The sequence below is a fragment of the Scyliorhinus torazame genome, chromosome 3, assembly GCF_047496885.1.
Source record: "Scyliorhinus torazame isolate Kashiwa2021f chromosome 3, sScyTor2.1, whole genome shotgun sequence".
In the NCBI taxonomy this organism is placed as follows: Eukaryota; Metazoa; Chordata; class Chondrichthyes; order Carcharhiniformes; family Scyliorhinidae; genus Scyliorhinus; species Scyliorhinus torazame.
Window position 1 is genome coordinate 32,597,841 of NC_092709.1, and position 22,871 is coordinate 32,620,711.

The 22,871-nt window shown below is 41.6% G+C and overlaps 1 protein-coding gene across 2 annotated transcripts in view; it reads left to right on the forward strand.

Moving 5' to 3' along the window:
- wfs1b (Wolfram syndrome 1b (wolframin)) overlaps nucleotides 1-21,665 on the forward strand; it is a 54,443-nt gene extending 32,778 nt beyond the window's left edge. The window contains exons 2-7 of one of the 2 annotated variants that reach the window (XM_072495535.1): nucleotides 991-1,076; nucleotides 9,774-9,918; nucleotides 13,697-13,867; nucleotides 13,988-14,068; nucleotides 17,833-17,975; nucleotides 18,819-21,665. In XM_072495535.1, the coding sequence (XP_072351636.1) occupies nucleotides 991-1,076; nucleotides 9,774-9,918; nucleotides 13,697-13,867; nucleotides 13,988-14,068; nucleotides 17,833-17,975; nucleotides 18,819-20,624 (2,432 nt within the window). In that variant the 3' untranslated portion in view covers nucleotides 20,625-21,665. Of the gene's footprint in view, nucleotides 1-990; nucleotides 1,077-7,416; nucleotides 7,497-9,773; nucleotides 9,919-13,696; nucleotides 13,868-13,987; nucleotides 14,069-17,832; nucleotides 17,976-18,818 lie in introns of those variants that run through there. The other variant, XM_072495536.1, reaches the window with a different exon arrangement.
- Nucleotides 21,666-22,871: the final 1,206 nt, after the last annotated feature.

Genomic DNA, 22,871 nt, shown 5'->3' on the forward strand with positions numbered 1-22,871 from the left:
TTTATTTCTTCATCCAGTATGATATTACTTTTTAGTGGTACATATTTTTATGGATTTTCTTGAACACTTTAAATGTTTCCAATAAAAGAGTGCAGAAGGAGGCCATTCAGCCCATCAATTCTGCACCAACGCTCTGAAACGGCACCCTACCCAGGTCTGTACCCCTGCCCTATCCCCGTAACCCTACCTAACCTACACCTCTTTGGACACTAAGGGGCAATTTAGAATGGCCAATCCACCCAACCAGCAAATTGTGGACTGTGGGAGAAAACCAGAGAACCCAAGCAGACATGGGGAGAATGTGCAAACTCCACACAGATAATCGCCCAATGCTGTAACTGAACCCGTGTCCTTGGCGCAATGAGGCGCCTGTACTAACTGCTGTGCCACCCTTTGGTATTCTTTTTGGCGTTTCCTTTTGATCTATTTCTTTCAGCAACTTTCTATTTTCCTAGTTTCTTATCACCTTAAAGTCAGTTTTGTCCAATTTGCTTTTTACTGTGCCTTGATCTTATGTTTTGATTACTGTTGTCTCAATGTTCCCCTATGCATACTTCTCATGTCCAGTTCATTTCCAATTACTAAACTCTGTAGTGCTCCATCTCTCGTTGGGACTTTTACATACTTGGTAATAAACGAGCACATGGACTAAAGCTGTTTAAATGAGGTAGTGAACTGTTTTCAGAGCCTGTATCAGGATTGCATCTTCAGCTATAATTTCAGGAGGGAGGGGGGGGAAAAAGTAATGATAAATGAAACTTTTTTTTAAATGCCTTGTTATTTAAAAGTTATTTCTTGGGTGTGTAATTTGTTTTTCTAACTGTCCGGTTTGTGTAACTAATGTGTAGCTCTGCAGCATGGCGTGACCATGTTCTGTGACTGTTTTATTAAACTATTCTGTTGAATTTCATCAGCCAAACTTAATTAGGTACAATTTATATCATACTAAACTTGTGCTAATAGTTTCCTTTGCTATGCTTTGATTTTCAGCAAATATGTTGAATCAGGAACAAGAAATGTCAATAGAGGAACAAGAGAAAAACGCCAGAGATGGTGATGCAAAGGCGCAAACTGAGGTAGAATTAGATTTTTACTGTAAAAATTCTTCATTCCAAAGGTTAATGTGTGAGCATAAAACTATATAAACTCATTATGCCTTATGTACGTATCTACCATATATTTTACATAACATTAAGTTCATAAGATATAGGAGCAGAATTAGGCCATTCGACCCATTGGGTCTGCTCTGCCATTTTTTCATGGCTGATATATTCCTCATCTGTTACCTACAATGTTACAGACCTAGAGCTGGTTGCAAAATCAGCCAGAGCATCTGCTCCCTGGAACTCATGACCGAGGAGTGGGAGTAGGCAATTTAGCCTCCCGAGCCTAACACCCTCAATGTGATCATGGCTGATCCCATCCTGGCCTCAACTCCACCGTCCTGCCTGTTCTCCATAACCCTTCAACCCATTACAAATTAAAAGTCTGTCTAACTCCTCCTTAGATTTATTCACTGACCCAGCATCCTCTGCACTCTGAGGTAGCGAGTTCCACAGATTCACAACCCTTTCGAAGTAGTTTTTCCTCAAATATGTTTAAATTTGCTATCTCTTATTCTAAGATTATGATCTCTCATTTTCGAATGCCACACAAGAGGAAGCATCAGCTCCACGTCTACTTTATCCATACCTTTTAGCATCTTGTACACCTCAATTAGCTCTCCCCTCATTCTTCTAAACTCGAGCGTATAGGCATAAACTGTTCAATCTCTCCTCGTACGACAAACTCCTCATCTCTGGAATCAATCGAGTGAACCTCCTCTGAACTGCCTCCAATGTCACTGTATCTTCCCTCAAATAAGGGGACCAAAACTGTGCATAATACTTGGGATACAAAATAATCAAAGGATCATATGTAGAAGCTTTAATCCATTTAACATTCACCAATTATCACACTGGATGTTCATAATTTGTGGGTCAATTTTATTTTCTCCCTTCTGCCCATTGCTCCCCCCAGAATTCTTGGCTGCTGTCTTTTGTCTGTTTCCTCAAGCAACTTTGCGGGATTTTTTACTTTCTAAATGTTGGTTTATTAACGTGGACGTTTTTTGAGCATCATGCTCCATAAATTCTGCTTTAAGTTTCGTATCAGCACACTCCAGGGCTGTAGTGTTTTCCCTGTTCTTCAGTTTCCACTCAGCTTTACACACCGCTTACTCTACCATCTTTATTGCTTTTCCATTAGACGTAAAGTTGAGGATATGATATTTGCTTTTCCAACTGTTCAGCTGTTATTTTAATTCATTTGTTGCATAGAAACGGGATATTGCTCAAACTGATGAGCAATATTGAGCGAAATGCCACTGAGTTTGAATTTTGACACCTGAGCAATCATCTGAATGGAGAAGCCGGTGTCAAGATGATTGCAGCACAAAAGTATCGTCATTGACTTCGAAGGAGAGTTTAGAGTACCAGGACCGTCTTCTTCTTGGTCTGCCTTATTCTTATTTGACGAGTGTTGGCTGCAACTTCTGACATTGATGGGAGGGGGTTTCTGATATTCTTTAGAACAGCGATTGGCTGTCTCTTAAGTTGCCATTTGTAAATTGACTACATTTATGGTTTTAAGCATCTAATTGCTTTTACCAAAATTGCAGAATAGCAAAACTACAGTGAGGTTTGATGTATTAACCCAGAGAAATACTTCAATGAAAATCCAGTATTAACCTGGTGCAGGACCTAAATTTGTTATAAGCTTAGTTGGGGATGACTGAATACAGAAGATCATCTGTATTTGTATGGACGTTATCCTTTGAGTGGAGTTATTTATAATACCACATAAAGATGGCACGGTGGCACAGTGCTGCCTCATAGCGCCAGGGACCGTTCTCTTAGGGCAGCACGATAGCACAGTGGTTAGTACAGTGCTTCACAGCTCCAAGGTCCCAGATTCGATTCCAGGCTTGGGTCACTGTCTGCGGAGTCTGCACGTTCTCCCCGTGACTGTGGGTTTCTTCCGGGTGCTCTGGTTTCCCCCCAAAGTCAACAGGTGTGCAGGTTAGGTGGATTGGCCATGATAAATTGTCCTTAGTCTCCCCCCAAAAACAGATTAGGTGGGGTTACGGGGATAGGGTGGAGGCATGGGCTAGTAGGGTGCTCTTTCCGGTGCAGACTCGATGGGCCAAATGGCATTCTTCTACACTGTAAATTCTATGGTGACTGTGTGGAGTTTGCACTTCCTCCCTGTGTCTGCGTGGATTTCCTCCGGGTGCTCCGGTTTCCTCCCAGAGTGCAAAGATGTGCAGGTTAGGCGGATTGGCCATTATAAATTGCCCCTTAGTGTCTGAAGAGTTTGGTGGGGTTACGGGGATGGGGTGGGGCCTGACCCTCAGTAAGGTGCTCTTCAGAGGGTCGGTACAGACCCGATGGGCCGAATGGTCCCGATTTGCACTGTAGTGATTCTATGATAATAGGCTTATTTACAAAGTGAAGTTCTTTGGGTTAGGGGGCAGTGGCTGCAGTGATACAAAATTGGCTACGGTTAGAAAGCAGACAGTGCTGGCCCCAGGGACCAGCATTGGAATCACTGCTCTTTTTGATTTATATGAATAATCTGGATTTGAAGTTGTAAGAATAGAAAGCACAGAAGGGAAGTATGCAGTGTTGTCCCCAGGAGCTGGCATTGGAATCACTGCTCTTTCTGATTTATATGAATAACCTGGATTTGAAGTTGTAATGCACAATTTCAAAATTTGCAGGTGGCATGAAACATGGAAATATGGCGAACAGTGGGGAGAATACTATAGGAGGTTGGGACAGCTGATTACTGAACATCAATATGGAGAAGTGTGAAGTGATTAAGTTTGGAAGAAAGAATGAAAAGAGTCAATATAAACTAAATAGTACAATGTGGGTGCAGTAACGGAGACCTGGAGGATGTAGGAGCAGGGCTTTAACTGTCACAGAGCGAGTTGAGAATGCTGTAAAAAGGCATAAAGGTGCCTTAGCTAAATAAATAGAGGCATAGAGTACTAAAGGAAAGGAGTTATGCTAAACCTTTGTAACCAGAGGACACCGATTTAAAGTAATTGTTAAAAGAACCAGAGGTGATCTGAGCAAAAACATACTATGTTGACTTGGATATGACCTGGGATGTACTGCCTGAAAAAGTGTTGGAAGTGGACTCAATTGTTAAAACGAAACTATACCTGGTGTGCACCAATGAGCTGCTGTAGTTGGCAACATAAGTGTTTTAGAATTTCCCATGGATATGATACTTTAATACAATTTTATATTTGTGCTGTATTTTGCTCTTTCTATCTCCTCTGGCAATGTTTTTTATTGCTAGCAGTGTAAACTCTTACGAATGTACTTCTATAATAGCTAATAATTTTAATATTTAATCTCTTTTTCTCTTTCTCTCCCCCCCCCCCCCGCCCCACACACACACACACACACTTTCCCGCTCTCAAACAAAAGTAACAGTAAAATGGCCCATAGAGTTTCACAGGAGCAGTATCAAACAAAGTTTGACACCAAGCCATGTAAGAAGGGTACAAGGACATGTGCAATGCAGTACGTTTTGAGGAGTAGACTTCAGAGAGGAGAGAGATGTGAAGAGGTTTAGGAAGGGGATTCTAGAGCTTGAGGTTTGGACAGCTAAAGGCACTGCTGCCAATGGTAGAACAATGAAAATTGAGGTTTCGCAAGAGGTGAGAATTGGAGGAACACCGGGATCTGAGTTGTTGGACTGGAGGAGATTGCAGAGGAAGGGCAGGGTGACTTTAAGTGAATATTTGGAGGTCTGGAGATTTGGGAAAAAGTTATTTTCCATACTGGTAAATAAATCCACTAGCATTTTGTTTTAAGCAACATGAAATAGATGCAAATCATTAGTATCATGGATTTGCATTTTTATTTGTGATAATGTTCTAAATGCTTATTTAAACATCACTGTCAGAAAATCAGACCTATGTTCCTGACCTTCGCATTACCATGTTTCCATTTGTGATGAATGTAGAAATTGTTGTATATTAGATTTAATTACATTCCAGTAATGTTTTTACAAGCCTGGGTTAAGGTATATATTTGTTGCAGTAATATTATTAAAGAACCTAGGTTAAATATCCAGACTGTGCGACTGCTAAAGCTGTAATTAAGAAGTTTCAAAAGGTGAGGTCATGATTGATTATAACCATTTACTTGTTTACATATACAGGGCTTGTGGAACCTTGTTATGATTGCTGGAGATTCCAAGGAAAATAAATAATTTATAGGGGAGTGGTGTTTAGTCCTAATAAGCAGGTCATGCGTCATCTCAGTGGAATACAGATGATGTGATTAATGTGAGGAGCCAGGTCTGTTTGGCATTTTGCAATTTGCCATCGGATTTGAGTCTGACAAGACAGAAAGATTTAATGTTTTGCGGTTTCAGTGAAATGCTGCTCAGTTGAGCTGAAGTGTACTGGTTCTGCTCCTGCTCCTAAAAGGGTACCTCTCTCCGAAAGTCTCACCACAACCAAGCAAGTAATCTGTTTGTTAACTTCATTGAAGAGACATTTGAACTGTATTGGGTTGTTTAATTGGAGTTAGTAGCAGGTGTTGTTGGTAAGCTTTTCCTTGTGTGTAAGAACTGTTTAACTAATAATTGTAAAGCTCTTTTCTTTGATGTTAATGTGGCAAATTCTGTGTTTAAGTTAAAGTTGGTTTTCACATAAAACATACCTATTGGTCAGAATCATTACTCCTGGGGTAAAATATCCTTTCCTCTCAGTTTTACAAAATTTTAAAAATTGTTTTTTTTTTTTTTTTTTGGGGGGGTATACTAACAAATGTTGGAGTCTGCTCTAGTATTCTAACCCTTTCCCCCTTGCATCTCCTCCCTGTAGCCATGCTCATACATCCCATTTCCTCATCGATCCCTCACTTAATTTCATTGATTCTCTCTTTCTCCCCCCACCACCACCACCACTGACATAAGCCAATTTGAGTCTCTTGCCCCATTCCCCATATCACCGATGCTGCCAAGTCCCACCCCACACCCTGCTCTGCCCATAATGCCATCCTGGTTGGCACTCATGTTTCATCCAGTGTATGTTGTCTCTCATTGTGTTGTGGTGGGAAAGGAGAGGCATGTAGAATGGGATGAATTTTCAGGTGGTTTCCCCATTGCATCCAAGTATTCTGATTTCCCTCAGTACCATGTCCTGACTCCTCCTTTAAGCTTGGATTTCTCTGTGTGCCCCTTGATTCCTGCCCACCACTTCTACTTCCATCCCACACAACCCTTTGGGCTTGTTCTACCAGGCCTTTGTCGGTCTCAAAGCAAACAGGTGTACTGGAACAACTTAAAAGTGTTACAAGAAGTACTGGCCAGGACTGAAGTCAGTACACTTGAGGTAGGCCAGTATCCAATGCAGCAAAAAGGATTAGGGCTGAGAATCAATTCTAAGATGGGCTGAATAGAGCTGAAGAGGCAGAAGCTTGAAGAAAAGGTGATCAAAGGTGGTGGAAGCAGGGACGACAGTGACATTTAAGGGGCATCTTGACAAATACATGAATAGGATGGGAATAGCGGGATACGGACCCAGGAAGTGTAGAAGATTGTAGTTTAGTCGGGCAGCATGGTCGGCATGGGCTTGGAGGGCCGAAGGGCCTGTTCCTGTGCTGTACATTTCTTTGTTCGTTGTTCAAAGAGACCCAGGAGTGTAGGGAAAGACTGGGAGATGTGTGGAGCACGATGTGGCACTGGGTGGGTAGGGAGACAGCGTGACAAGATGACAGTTACAAGGAGGAGAGCAGACCGAGACTAGCAGGCTATTGGAGATATAGTAGTGAGATCAACTGCTATTATAAAATTAAACAAAGTAACACAAAACTTGACGAATAAGAACGGAAAATGGGCTGCAATAGAAAATATTGGTAGGAACTGTGTTGCTATTGAGAGAATATATTAGAAGATTCAGTATTGCTGATTAAAATAGGTGCAAAAGGAAATAGGCATGACAAACAGGAAGAGTCAAGTGTTTGTTGCACAGTAAATTAAAATGACAGTTTTGTCCCGATTGAAAACTGCCTTTATTGATCATTAAAAATGATTTACCAACTTTTGTATTTCTGGCAAATTCTTCAAAGATGCTTATTTTTGTGATGTTACTTTGGGGTATGTTTTTATATACTTTGAGAATGGGAGAATGACCACCTTTTGTTCTCCTAAAAGTAGATACCTGTGTTTTGAACTCCCATTCGCAAATTGCAAATGATTATTCCACTTTGTCTTCATTTTGCTCTTATTGCCTCCTATTAAACAGCAGGCAGCTGTAAAACTCCTTAGAGGGCCTTGCCTGGTCGGAAGCAGATCGCTGCTGCAGTACAGTGTCACATTACACGCACATTTGCTGACTGGGACGTTTATAGATTGCCATGCTGTGTTGGATGTTTGGTTTAGTGAAGATTTGTCCCCGTGTACAGATGAAAGATTAGAGAGCCGTATATGTAAGTTGGCTGACGATACTTAATTACGTGGCACAGCAATATAGATAGGAATGGAAAGGTTCAAAGGGTGTTAGATTAAAGACTGGGCGACTGACATTTAGAGTTTGGTATAGTATGAGGCCATCCATTTTGGATCTCAGATAGATTGATCAGAGAGTACTTTCTAAATGGTGAGAAAATAGGAACTGCAGAGGAGTGGAGAGATTTAGGGGCCCAGATACAGAAATCGCTAAAAGCTAGTGTACTAAAAAGATTGATGGAAAATTGGCTTTCATCTCAAAGAGAGCTAGACAACAAAGGGGCGAAAGCTACGGTACAGCTGCATAAAGCTCTGGTTGACCCGATCTTCAGTTCTGGGCACTGAACATCAGGAGGGGTGTATTGGACTGGGTGCAGCACAGATTCACCCTGAATGCTGTCAGGACTGAAAGAGTTGTGTGTTGGGTTAGACTGCATTGATTGGGCTTTTATTCCCTTGACGATAGAAGATTATGGAGTAATTGAAATGGTTAAGCTGATCAAAGGAATTGATTAGGTAGATAGAGAGGAATGTCTTTCTCTGGTGGGGGAGTTTAGAACAAAGGGCCATAATAACCTTAAAGGTGGAGCTAGGCTGTTCAGGGCAGTTGTCACAAACAGTTACCTCAGCATTTGCATAAAGCCTAATGGAAATCGGGAACTCTTTGCTAAGGGGCTGTCAAGACTGGGTCAGTCGAAAATATTCAGAACTGAGATTGATGGATTTTTTGGGGAAGGATATGGAGGTTTATGAAACCAAGTAGATGGAGTTAATATACCGATCAACCTTGATCTAATTGAATGGCGGAGCAGGCTCAATAAGCTACATGTTACTGTCCTATTTCTTAAGTTTTTATTGCCGAAACAAATAATTTTCCTCACCCTAACAGGCTTCATTTCCATCGGAGTGCTGGGAATGAAGATGTGCCATTGGTTTTTCCAGAATAACTATTTTGTATTAAAGAGAAGTGATGAACTTCATGTTGATATCAGTGTATTGATGGACTTGCTACATTATAATATGGGGAATATCAACCTTTCACTTCAAAATGCGGGCAAGATTTTCTAATTTTCAGCATTGACTATGTCCCTTTTGCTTGACAGTGTTGCCATGAATCCAATTTAATGACAATGTTTGCAAACAAAGCATGTGTAATGCAGTGCTTATACTGCATTGTCTTATGTTAACACCCTCTGTTAAAACAAGTGGCATGTTTTAGCTTCGGCAGATGAAGCTGTTCCAGCTTACCTGACTTGTTTGGACACGTCACATCCACTTTAAATGAAGTGTGCTCTATCACCTTGGTTGAAGCAGTCTCCAGCAAATTGTCTCGGGGTTTATTTTGATGTGCAATGCACTGTTTAAACTGGATTTCCTTTCACACTAGGGCTGCCCTATTCTGCTGCTGATCAGTTTCTGCTGGTTGACATATTTTGACTCTCCTGTCAGCTGTTAATCAGTAGAAAGTAGGATGTATTATAGTTTAACTGGGGTACCTGGGCTACCACTACCTGACATGCACAAACGTAAATGGGAAGGAAAGCCAGTGCTCTCCATTCTAGTTGCTACAGAAATACAATAAAATTCATAGAATTACACAGCAGAAGGAGTCAATTCAGCTCATAATTAACCACTCTTTGGAAGAGCTGTCCAATTAGTTCCATTCCTCCGCCCTTTCCCTGTGCCCTTTCCCTGTGCCCTTTCAGATCCTTTCGCCTCCAAGTGTCTATCCAATTTCCTTCTTGAAAGTTAGGATTGAATCCGCTTCCACCACTGATCCAGACAGTACATAACAGATCATCTCAATTTACTGTATTTTAAAAAAAACATCTAATTTCACTTGTTTCTTGAATCTCTGCACACTGTTTCCACCGAGAAATATCATCAGTAACCAGATTAACGAAGGAGAAATTATCAAAACCCATATTGATTTTGACATTTATTAAATCTCCTGTTAACTTTCTCAGCTCTGAGGACAGCAACATCAGTTCCTCCTTGTAACAGAGGTACCTCATCCCCAGTACCATTCTGGTAAATCTTTTCAGCACCTTCTGTAAAACTTTGATATCTTTCCAAAAGTGCAGTGCCTAGACTTAGACAGAATGCTGCAGCCTAGCCACTAAGGATCCTGCTATTTAACACTTGACAATTATACCTGCAAAGATCTGTGTACGCCCACCCCCATGTCTCTTAAGTGAGCATTGCTCTGAACTTCTGAATTAAAGAAAAATAATTTGCTTTTCCTCTGTTGCCGTTAGGTTGGTAAATATTACCTGGAACTCGCTGACAATAAGGATGAAGAACTGAACAACAGTACAGCTGTAGACTGGTTGATCCAAGCTGCCAAACAGGGAAAGAAAGAAGCAGTAAAGCTGCTTAAAGGTTGCCTTACGGAAAGGAAAGGTAAATTTTTCTGTAGTTAGAAAGACTTGGAATGGAATGTAGGAGTAAAGGTAACATACCATTTTTAATATCTGGATAATGCGGTGAAGCAGGTAAATAAAAATGAATGCTCGTTGAATGATTACATGAACAGCACTATAGGAACACCAGTTTGTCATATCGACATTTAGCAAAATACTGACTACTTACTCAGACCACACTTTAAAAACTTGTTTTCATTTCAATGACACAAAACAATAGACATGCACTGGGGAAAAGAGTCAAAGACCAGCAACAAGACTGATGTGGTCTTGTCCATGTGTTTAAAAGAGACACTGAAGACGATACAAAAATGATTCTCAAAGCTGAGGATATGCGTGTCAGCAAAGGATGAACAGGCTGTTGCTTTTTTCTCAAGAAAAGAGAAGGCTGCAGCGTATCCTGATGGAGCTGATTAAGATTATGAAAGGGGTGGATAAGGTAGACATTGAGAAAATGTTTCGACTTGTAAGATCTTGAATTTGGAGCCATAATTATAAGATCGTCACCAATAAATGCTTCTGGGAATTCGGGAGAAAGCTAAGAACGTGCAATGTGTTACAACTACAAGAAGTTGCAGTGAATAGCATTGATGTATTTAAGGGGAAGCTGGATAAGCAACCAAGGGAGAAATCTGTAAACTGATGCACTGATAGGCATAGATGAAGTGTGGTGGGAGGAATCTCTTGTAGAGTATAAATGCTCGCATGTGGGCAGAATGGCCTGCTTCTCTGCTGCAGACTGTCATTCTCGGTATTGGAGATTCTCTTCCCTCTAATTTTCCTTTGGAACATGCAGGTGACTTATTGAAGTATGTGGCCCCTATAAATCTTTTGCACACTCACTCGCAGTTTAAAGGGGCCAACTTGTGCGTGGCCTGCTAAAAGGAAACATCTCATGAATGTTACAACCTCCTAGACGAGTACGCGGTCGATTCCAGCCCCACGTGACCCGGAGCCCAACAGAATTAAAATTAATAAATATTTCTTAGAAAAACACCCAAAGTCTTTGGCCCTTAGTTGCCCAATAACTACAGTCACCAGGTTTGTAAATTTAAATACAAATAAGTTTGGGAAATTGTAAATTTGCAGCAAATAAAACAGGTTAAAGACAGACAACCACAGACAGGAGAAGCGGGTAAAATAGTAATGAAAGTGAAAAGATTCTTTGTTTGAGATGGTTGTTTTTAGCACACCTTTCTTAAATGTAGGCTGTTCGAGATTTCTGTTTCCAGTCTATAATGGTTTTCACTATAGATTCAGGTCTCTGCAGTTTGAGAAATACAGCAGCCATACAGCTTTTTTTGGAGAAAACATGGGGGAGAGAGAGCAGTTCCTTTCCTCTCTGAGAATCAACCCACTCAGGCAGGACCCAATCACCGCCTGTAACTGGGCAGAATGCGGCCCTTTGGCCAATTCATTGGCCACCAGCCAACCAATTGAACAGAGTCCCATCAATCTCTCAGGTGCCGAAAAGTCTCAGTTCTGCTGTCCAAAGCTAGCACACTGTACTATCTTGTAACTTTCAAGTTCCTTTTTTCCCCTGCTCAACTTAAAGATATATATCCATTAAGCATCCATGAATCAAAATGATAACTGTAAAAATAAAGAAAGGAGAAATAATGGAATTAACAGGAAGGGTCTTATAATAACCTATATAAATATTAAGTATTACAAGCCATTAGTGTAAAACTGGAGCACATAAATTTAAATTAGGGAGTAGGAAAGACCCTATATTAATATAAATTTCCTGTCACATCTGTCAAAAATGGCTCAAGTGTAATCAGGTTTGTATAGTTCATAAGTAGATTTAGAGCAAGTGTCGGGAAGAACAGCTTACTCGGGAAGAGTGGTAGGGAATTTTTAAAAGAATCAAAATATATTTGAATAATAAAACAAATGAATGACGACAAATTTGCTCTTATGCTTTCCTAATCCACAGTCCCAGAAACACTTGCTATCGGGCTCGGGAAGCACACTGGCAGAGCAATGTAGTAATGGAAGAAACCCGTACCCACTCCAGTAAGAAAGTGTGGAAAATGGCGACACAGTTAATGTGCATTTTGAGACACAAGTACATGAAATTGGGGTTGAGTTCCCCCTCACAGCCTGATTATTTGGCTGGGTTCAGTAAACCTTGTGCCATGACTGGCTGACCGAAAAATAGATACTTCTTGCCGGCCTTGAATGAGTGTTTCAATTTTAATTCATTTATTTTATTTATGAAGCTGGAAAATGATTAAAGACTTCAGTGTTTTTATGATTACTCGTCCATTAATATTCTATGAATACAGAGTTGATGGACTTTGATTCCAAGAGATACTTAACAGAATGTACCTGCTTTCAGGAATGAGGCTCGATCTGATCAATCTCTGTTCAGTTTAGGAAATGGAGCATTGTGGGCTATCTGCATCTTCCTACTTCGCCTGTTTGATATTTTGTAATACTATGTGCTGTAACAGTGTTTTCTATTTTCTCCTATCCAATGCTGTTTGCATCCCCGAAAAGGAGAATGGAAATATATGGTAAATGTGACTTAACTGAACTGATTGTCGATTTGCAACCTGCTTTTAATCAATTCTAAAATCAATTGCCAAAGACTAAACATACAAATAAAACTGTTTCCATTGTTTGAAAAGTTTGAATACTTGCCGACAACATAGCTCAATTTTTAAAGTTGTATTGGGGTCTAATCATTTGGATGTGCAGTACTGTCACAACATCCTGGGCTAATTAATGTGTGGTCAATTCCAGCCCCACTTGACCAGAAGTCACAACACAAGTGAAATTTTTTTTTTTAAAGTACCCAAGAGCTTTGAGCCCAATAAACTACAGTCACCAGGGTTATAACTTTAAAACACAAGTAACATTTTATTATGTACAGTATTATAATTAAACGGCAGAAAATATAACTAACTATCTTCTACCCATTTCTCCACCCCCCACCCTTCTTCACTTAACCCACTCTCTATCTACAAGTATATATATCATACAACAGAGGAAAGGGTTTTGGAAGAGGAAAGGAAATGAAACTAAACAGATCAAGATGTACTGGGATTACTTCCAGTCAATGTCTTTCTGAAGTTCAGGCTTTCAGTTTGGTGGTACTTCCTTCTAGGCTTGAGATGGTTTTCTCTAGCAAGGTTGGCTACTTTCTCTCGGCATCATCTCAGGTTGACAGCAAAGGATGTGACAGGCACTCAATGCTTTCAGAACAATAAAGCAGTTCTTTCACTTCAGCAAGCAGGGGAGAGAGACTTCCTTTCACTTCCAATATCTAAATACCTCTGCCCAGTTCTCAGAAAGCATCATGCAGGAACCAATCACTGACTGTTGTCGGGCAGAACACTCCCTGGTCAGCCCACTGGTTACCAGTTAACCAATCAAACCGACTCCCTCCAAACCTGGTTCCTAAGATCCACGTAGTGCTGAAGAGTCTGGCTTCTCCTTTCCAGAATACAGAATCTGGGAATGCGGCATCCTGGCAAGCAGGCTATTTCAACCTTGAGTCTTGTGCTTAGAGGCATGGGTCCGATTATGGGTCCATGGACAAAAATAATAAAATTAAAGAAATGGGAACAAAGGAAATAAACAGGGAAGGGCTGTTGCATTACCTTTATAAGTTTTCCACAATCACCACGTGCAGTATCTTAAGGGGGAAAACGTGCAAGCGGGTGCATGGTACCTTCCGGGTTACTTCATGACCACGTGTGCTCATGCAGTTTTCAGGGAACATTGCTTAACGTCTATTTTTTCCAAAGGCATCACATCTGAGAACGAACAAGTGGTGAAGCAGCTCACAGACGAGAGTGATTTTGAGCGGGCTGTGCGGAAGGCTACCTTAATCATGTACCAGAAGCTGAATCCAAACCGAAAGAAGCAAGTTGCTGTCTCTGAAATCCTGGAGAATGTTAGTCACATCAATGCTGAAGGTAGGGCAAAAGATAAAGTGAATTGTGATTGTTTTGAAGACCAAGAATGTAGAAGAGGTTTACACATTTTCAAACCTCCGCTGACCATGATTAACTTTCATTTGTTTTATTATCATGTAGGTAGTAAAGCAGAACGGGGCCCTGTTCCAAAAATGCTGCAAAAAGAAAGGCGAGTGCTTGAACGACTGGTCAGCATTCAAAGTAAGGACCAAAGCTATGAGCTATGATAGCTCTTTCTGTTTTGTTACTCTTACAAGCATACGCTTAAAGTTAAATAGTCTAATTCGATTTTTTTTTTTTTTTTTTTTTTTTTTTTTAAAACTTATTTCATATTCATTCTGACCCTATTTTTCGCATTGTTTTGACAAAAACTGTCTTGTAGTGCTGTGAAATACCAGGGTCGGGAAAATCAAAGCAACACTGCAGGAGAATTTTCCACAATTCACACAATAGCTTGTAAAAGAAGATGGGCATTTGTGATTTATTATGTCCTATAGATTGTTTTATCTAGATTGCTAGTTGTTTTCAGACAGTTTCTGCTTTGCAGTGTTTTCTGATGCAGGAGAATTAATTGAAACCCAAAGAAGAAATGTATACAAGGAAAAGTGAAGTAAGGAAGATGGAAGCAAAGGAATAGGTTACGAGCTGCAGAAGCAAATGAACCCGCCTATATAAACTCCCCAATACTACAGTGATCCTGCTTAATGGGGGACACAGTAGCACAGTTGTTTTACAGCTCCAGGGTCCCAGGTTCGATTCCCGGCTTGGATCACTGTCTGTGTGGAGTCTGCACGTTCTCCCCGTGTCTGCGTGAGATTCCTCTGGGTGCTCCGGTTTCCTCCCACAGTCCAAAGATGTGCAGGTTAGGTGGCTTGGCTAAATTGCCTTTAGTGTCCAAAAAGGTCAGGTGGGGTTACGGGGATAGGGTGAAGATGTGGGCTTAGGTAGGGTGCTCTTTCCAAGGGCCGGTGCATACTCGATGGGCTGAATGGCCCCCTTCTGCACTGTAAATTCTATGAATATTTGTATTTGTGGCACTACATATATTTTACCCTGGTCTGAGATTCTCTGGCAGTGATATGCGAGTCGTTCATAACATGGCTAGCGTAGCTGAGATGCCTGACTACGGTTACCCATTAGAAGACAGGATGCCTTGGTGTGTTAGCACACTGTTCTGTTAACTCCGAGTTTAAAATTCAGGCCAGACTCTTGGGCTAAATGTGCTCTCTATTTTGCCTGGGCTCGTAAGGTGACAATGGCATGAGCCTAATGTCTCCACAATCAATATCACTGCAAATCCTCCCAGCCCATCCCCATAGCACCCCAAGCAAAATGCATTATAAAAACAAATGACTCAGTTAAAAATGACAATTGTGTCCTCCTTATTGATGATTCCAGTGGTTGTCACTGATCACTCACTGAATGCTACACTGCATATGGGTTTCATGTGGAATGGGTTTGTATCACACGAGTGAAGCTATGTGAATAGATTACAGAAGTTGGGATTGTCCTCCTTGAATAGAAAATTGAAGTATTCAAAATCATGAAGAGTCCAGACAAAGTAGCTAGAGAGGAAAAGTTCCTATTAGTGGAAGGATCAAGAATCAGAGGACACCGATTTAAGGTAATTTGCTAAAGAATTAATGGGAGAATCAGGAAACATTTGCACAGCTGGAATGCAGTACCCGAGGACATGGTGTAGGCAAATATAAGGGCTTTCTAAGGGGAATTAAATAAACATCTAAAGAGAGAAAAATTGCAGTGTTACGGGGAAAGTGGAGTGTTGGGGGGTGGGGTGGGGGTGAAGGTGGTGCTGCAACTGAATTACTCTTACAATAACCATTCTCGTGACTTGGCCACAAAGTGTTTGTGATTTCAAGGATGCTGGTGTGGAATAAATGCATAGGGATAATTACATAAAAACATACATGGAAATTAGAAGCAGGAAGAGGCCATTTGGCCCTTCGAGTCTGCTCCGCCATTCATTATGATCGTGGCTGATCATTGAGTTCAATACCCTGATCTCGCCTTCCCTCCATACTCCTTGATCCCTTTAGTCCTAAGAGCTATATCTAATTCCTCCTTGAAATTGCACAATGTTTTCGCCTCAATTACCTTTTGTGGGAGTGAATGTCACTGATTCACCATTCTCTGGGTGAAGACATTTCTTCTCACCTCAGTCCTAAAATGTTTGCCCCTTATCTTCAAACTATGACCCCTAGTTCCTCACAATCAAGAACATTCTTTCTGAATCTACCCAGTCTAATCCTGTTAGAATTTTATAAGTTTCAATTAGATCCCCTCTCACTCTTTTAAACTCCAATGAATATAACCCTGACCAATTTAGTCTCTCCTCATATAACCTGCCATCCCAGGAATCAACTGGTAAACCTTTGTCAGCTCCCTCGATAGCAAGAACATCCTTCCTCAGATAAGGACACCAAAACTGCACACAATACTCCAGGTGTGGCCTCACCGATACCCTATACAATTGTAGTAAAACATCCCGATTCCGATACGCAAATCCTCGCGTTAGGAAGGCAAACATACCATTTGCCTTTTTTACTGCCTGCTATAACTGCTCGCTTACTTTTAGCGACTGATGCACGAGGACACCAAGGTCTCGCTGAGTATCCACCTCTTTCAGTTTACACCCCTTCAAATAATAATATGCCTTCCTATTTTTCCTATCAAAGTGGTTAACCTCCTATTTATCCACATTATACTGCATCTGCCATGCATATGACCACAGGGCAGCACGGTAGCATAGTGGTTAGCACTGTGGCTTCACAGCGCCTAGGTCCCAGGTTCGATTCTCCGCTGGGTCACTGTATGTGCGGAGTCTGCATGTTCTCACCGCGTCTGCGTAGGTTTCCTCCGGGTGCTCCGGTTTCCTCCCACAGTCCAAAGATGTGCAGGTTAGGTGGATTGGCCATGCCTAAATTGCCCTTAGTGACCAAAAAGGTTAGGAGGGGTTATTGGGTTAAGGGGATGGGGTGGAAGTGAGGGCTTAAGTGGGTCGGTACAGACTCGATGGCCTCCTTCTGCACTGTATAAGTATGTTCACTCAGTCAGCCTGTCGAAATCCCGCTGAAGAATCTCTGCATCGTCCTCACAGTTCACCCTCCCACTCAACTTTGTATCATCTGCAAAATTGGAACTAGTACATTTAGTTCCCTCATCCAAATCATTTATAATGTGAACAGTTGGGGTCCTAGCACAGATCCCTGCGGTACCCTCATTGTTGAGGCTCAGGCCAAGGCATGTTGTCAGAGCTAAACCGAGTAATGTTCACTTTGTACTTAGCATTCTATGTAAACAAAATATCTGAAATGCAACACATTTTTTTCCACATTGCTCAAGAGTCTCACATTGGACGCAGCATTTTAGTGCAGGTCGAGTATCCCTTATTCAAAACACTTGAGGTTGAGAGTACCTCGGATTCTGGAATGTTTTGAATTTCGGAATACTAAGCTGCAAAGACCCTCGGACACTGCTCGGAGTTGCTAGTCGCTTTTGTGTCTGTTGGGATACGCGGCTTCCCGCCCAATTGGCCACAGGAACTAGACACAGTGCTAGAAACAGCTGATACTGAGGACTCGGAGTTGTGAAACGTCACATAGCTGGCAGACCTTGGGTGAACATCATGGGCGGGATTTTCCTTTCCGCTGCACCAGTTTTCTGGTGCGGCGTGCCCCCGCCGGCAGTGGGATTCTCCGTCCCGCCAGCCGGCCAATGGGGTTTCCCATTATGGGCCGCCCCGGGTGTGAGTGCACTACCAGCTCAACGGAGAATCCCGACAGCGGGCAATCCGGCCCCACATTAATTGTTACTAGAAACATGATTTCAGCGCTCAAAAAAAGTGCTGATTTCCGAGCTTTTCGAATTTTGAATAAGGGATATTCAGCCTTTAATAAGGATACAGCTGTGTTTCTGTTGACCAAAAACTGTTGTCACTACTTCAGGTAACAAGGACATGAAGTTGGATGATTTTGTTGACATGACAAAGAAGTACGCCAAGGGCATGATCCCGTCTAACTTGTTAATGGACGGAGAGGATGATGGCCTTGAAGGGAAACCACCTGAAGATTTGCCATTGCAGCAGAAGGTATAGTTAAGAATACAAATGGTTCATTATAAGCAACAAGTTGAAGCAAAAATTTATTAGGATAGGTCATTCTTACTTTGACACTTTTTTAATATTACTGGCACTAGGCTTTGTTACAGAAGACAAATGCATTAAATTATTACGCTATCAGAATTTCCGGTTTATAGAGAAAAAAACAATCACTGATTAGTACCTAATTCAGCATTCAGGGGCTGTTTAGCACAGGGCTAAATCGCTGGCTTTGGATGCAGACCAAGGCAGGTCAGCAGCACGGTTCGATTCCCGTAACAGCCTCCCCGAACAGGTGCCGGAATGTGGCGACTAGGGGCTTTTCACAGGAACTTCATTTGAAGCCTACTTGTGACAATAAGCGATTTTCATTTCATTTCATTTCAATTCTTGTTCTTGTAAAGATTAGGGAACATAAATGATTATACTGCATCTCAGTGGCTGTGAACAATTGTAATTTTTTCAAGGATTTGAGTTTTTCTGTCGCAAAGCGCTAACTAGGCAGGGTTGCAGGTGAGTCTTTTCAGAGGTTTCTTGCTGGCTGCAGTGATGGTGAGTTTCGGTCATCACCTCCAATCTATTATCCCTTCTTGGTTTCTACCGCTTATTAGTGGGTTCCAATGCATTTTGTCGGCTTGATCATGCTGCATAATGGTATTATATTTTTAATCCGTCAACGGTGTCACTAGCTTGGTTTGTTGCAAGTCTTTGCTTGTTAACTTTAATTTTGATCGTTTTGAACTTGATCGTAATTGTAGATTATTTTCTTCCTGAGCTACGTCAAAAAATATTTTTTACATATTCTAAACATATTTTGTCTATCTTATTCAACAGATCATGAAATATCCACTTTATGCCTTAATGGAAATGAAGGAGCATCTCATAGATTTTGCCTCCAAAGCTGGAATGCACTGGCTACATACAATTGTTCCACTTCACCATGTAAATGCACTTGTGTTTTTTTTCATAATTAGCAACTTGACAATTGACTTTTTTGCTTTCATCATCCCGCTAGTCATCTTTTACCTCTCTTTCATTTCCATGGTAATCTGTACTTTGAAAGTCTTTCAGGATAGCAAAGCATGGGACAATTTCAGGACAATGACTGACTTGCTACTGCGCTTTGAGCCAGATCTAGATGTCGAACAGGCCGAGGTGAACTTTAGTTGGAGTCATTTGGAACCCCACATCCACTTCATGCTCTCTGTATTTTTTGTGATTCTTTCCTTTCCCATGGCAGACAAAGACTGGATTCCTTGTTCAGAGCTGGCAGTCATTGCAATTTTCTTCTTGATCACATCTTACATGAGTCTGAGTACAAGTGCCGAACCATACACTCGAAGGGCTCTCATTGCAGAGGCTGCATGCTCAATAATAGGGTTCCTTCACTCTCTTCCTGAAAGCTGGTCCTACTTAAGAATTTTTGGGGAACCCTATGTATCTATTCCGATAGGTAATAACTTCATTTTGAACATTGGCATCCCCTGCTTTTTGTACTTTTTCTTGTTTTACTTGTTCTTCAGAATGGCACAATTGAGGAACTTTAAAGGTACTTACTGCTACTTGATTCCTTATCTTGTCTGCTTTATGTGGTGCGAGCTGGCAGTAGAACTCCTGAGGACATCCACAGGCTTGGGTCTTGTTCGGGCATCAGTGGGCTATTTCCTGTTTCTCTTTGCCCTGCCAATTCTACTTCTAGGTGTTGCACTAATGTTTGTGATCCAGTTAATAAAATGGTTAATTTCCATGGAGTTGATCAAGATCCTCGTCACCCTCACATTGTGCTCAATTCCTGTTATCCTGCACATGTGGACAAAAGCGACCGGCACATTGTTAGGGCTAGTTAAGTCCCTGACGAAGAGCTCCATTGTCAAACTCATCCTGGTTTGGCTCACTGCAATTATGATGTTCTGTTGGGTTTATGTGTACAGATCAGAAGGAATGAAGGTGTACAATTCCACTCTGACCTGGCAGCAGTACAGCTTTGTTTGTGGACCTCGTGCCTGGAAAGAGACTAACATGGCTGAGGTTCAGATCCTTTGTGGTCATCTTGAGGGGCATAGAGTAACGTGGACTGGAAGATTCAAATACGTCCGTATCACAGAGATCGACAACAGTGCAGAGTCTGCAATAAATATGCTTCCTTACTTCTTAAGTGATTGGATGAGGTGCTTGTACGGTGAGACATATCCTGAGTGTGACCCCAAAAACGTGACTGTGATGGAGGAAGAACTCTGTCGGCTTAAGTTCCTCAGCAAGCACACCTGCCATCTCAAAAAGCATTGTCGCTATAAATTTGAAATAACTGTGGGAATGCCTTATGGTACAAATGGGAATGAGACTCTTGAAGATGATGCAACTAAAGATATTGTTCTAAGAGCTAGTAATGAGTTCAAGAATGTCCTGCTGAACCTGGGACAAGGAAGTGTGGTGGAATTCAGTACCATTTTGGAGGGCAAGTTAGGCAGTAAATGGCCAGTTTTTGAACTGAAAGCCATTCGATGCCTCAACTGTATGTTGAAACTAACACCAGCATCAGCAAGCCACGTCAAAATTGAACACGACTGGAGAGGTATAGTGAAGCAAGCTTTCAAATTTGCGTTCAACTACTTCCTAGCACCAATTTTATGTGCTATCTAAAGCCAAATTTTACTCTGAAGTACGAATTGTTCATGTCTATCTATTGCTGGATAAGCTCCTACCTTTAACTCCTTCAGAGGTATGCTACTGAATATTCCTTAACAATTCTGGAGTCCTTTCCATTGACAAAATATGGTAACATGCCTCGGGCAATAGAAATGTGCATTTCCCAAGTGCCACCTAAGCGTTATCTGGACCAAATCATTTTGGTCAGATTTATTGGGAAAACAGAATCAAAAGTGAATTTGTGGATTGTAGGATCTGAGACCCATGCTTAATTTGACCCTGAATGGCCTTCATGTGAATATCAGCTATTGTTTTAGCCCAATTTTATTTTGCTACGTAAATGGGAAGATTGATGGTTATCTAAATGTGGCTAGCATTTGTAAGATACGAAGAACTTTATAAACCATTTAAGGGTGAACCATTAATTTAACCCTGTATTAAATATACAGTATGCATTGAACACATGATAAATAAGAGCTAACAGTAAATGGTGAAGCATGTATTGACATGGGATGATACAGTGCCATGGATTAATCTGCTTAAATGTATTTGTTCCGCGTATTTGCTGAAAAGATGTTTATAGATAAAACATCCATCATTAATGTGACATTTTGGATTTGTTCAATTGTTGCCTTTGACATAAAAAAAACAGCAGGAAATGAGACTAAATATCGACAAAGTGCTTTCATCTAAGTAAATTTCGGGAAAAGGTTCAGTCTCTGTATTTTGCTTCATTACCTTAATTATGATTCCTGTTTGTGAGGCTGAAGTAAAGTGATAATGCAACATTTCTCTTTTAATTGCAGCTTACTTGAGATCTGAAGCTATACTTGTGTGCATGCTACTGAATTTACACTGGACTCCATGCAGAAATATGGGTTATTTTAATTATTTAATTCTAATAAATGGCCTAAAGTGGTATGGTCACCTTTAGTGATATTGTTGCATCACTGGAGATGGTCTCAATGGTTATATAATTTAAGGTCTCATTTTTTTTTGAAATATATTTTATTAAAGTTTTTCGATCAAAAATAATTTTCCATTTTTACAACTTTGTAACAAAATGTACATTGACCGTTATTTAAACAATATATTACACTAACAGCAAGTGCAGAAAAAGAACAAGAAAAGAGAAATAATAATACTGAAAAAATAAATATAAACAACTAGGATGGAAAGAAAAGAAAAAAAAACACACACACCAAATACACCCTCTTTCCCCCCCCCCCCCACACACACCAAATACACCCTCTTTCCCCCCCCCCCCCCCCCCCCCCCCCCCCCCGGGTTGCTGCTGCTGTCTTTCCTGTTTTCCCTTATCGCTCTGCGAGATAGTCAAGGACCGGTTGCCACCGCCTGGTGAACCCTTGAGCCGAACCTCTTAGTGCGTATTTTATTCGCTCCAATTTTATAAACCCTGCCATGTCGTTTATCCAGGCCTCCACGCCTGGGGGTTTGGCTTCTTTCCACATAAATAGAATCCTTCGCCGGGCTACTAGGGACGCAAAGGCCAAAACATCGGCCTCTCCCGCCTCCTGCACTCCCGGCTCTTCTGCAACCCCCAGCTCGGTTCGACCCAGACCCCCACCACCTTTTGAGATCACTCTTGCCACACCCACCCAGAACCCATGCAATGAGACATGACCAAAACATGTGAGTGTGCTTCGCCGGGCTTCCCGCGCACCTCCCGCACCATCCTCCACTCCAAAAAATCTACTCAGCCTTGCTCCCGTCATATGCGCCCTGTGTAGAACTTTGAATTGGAACAGGCTAAGCCTGGTACACGAGGACGAGGAATTTACCCTACTTAGGGCATCTGCCCACAGCCCCTCCTCAATCTCTTCCCCCAGCTCCTCCTCCCATTTACCCTTCGGCTCCTCTACCATCGTCTCCCCCTCGTCTCTCATTTCCCTGTATATATCGGACACTTTACCTTCACCGACCCATGCCCCCGAAATCACTCTGTCTTGGATCCCTTGCGCTGGGAGCTGCGGAAATTCCCTCACCTGTTGCCTCGCAAATGCCCTCACTTGCATATATCGGAAGGCATTCCCAGGTGGCAACCCGTATTTTTCTACCAATGCTCCCTAACTCGCGAACGTCCCGTCCAAGAACAAGTCCTTCAACTTCCCAATTCCTGCTCGCTGCCAAGATTGGAATCCCCCATCTATCCTCCCCGGGACGAACCTGTGATTGTTCCTTATCGGGGACCACACTGAGGCACCCGTCACTCCCCTATGT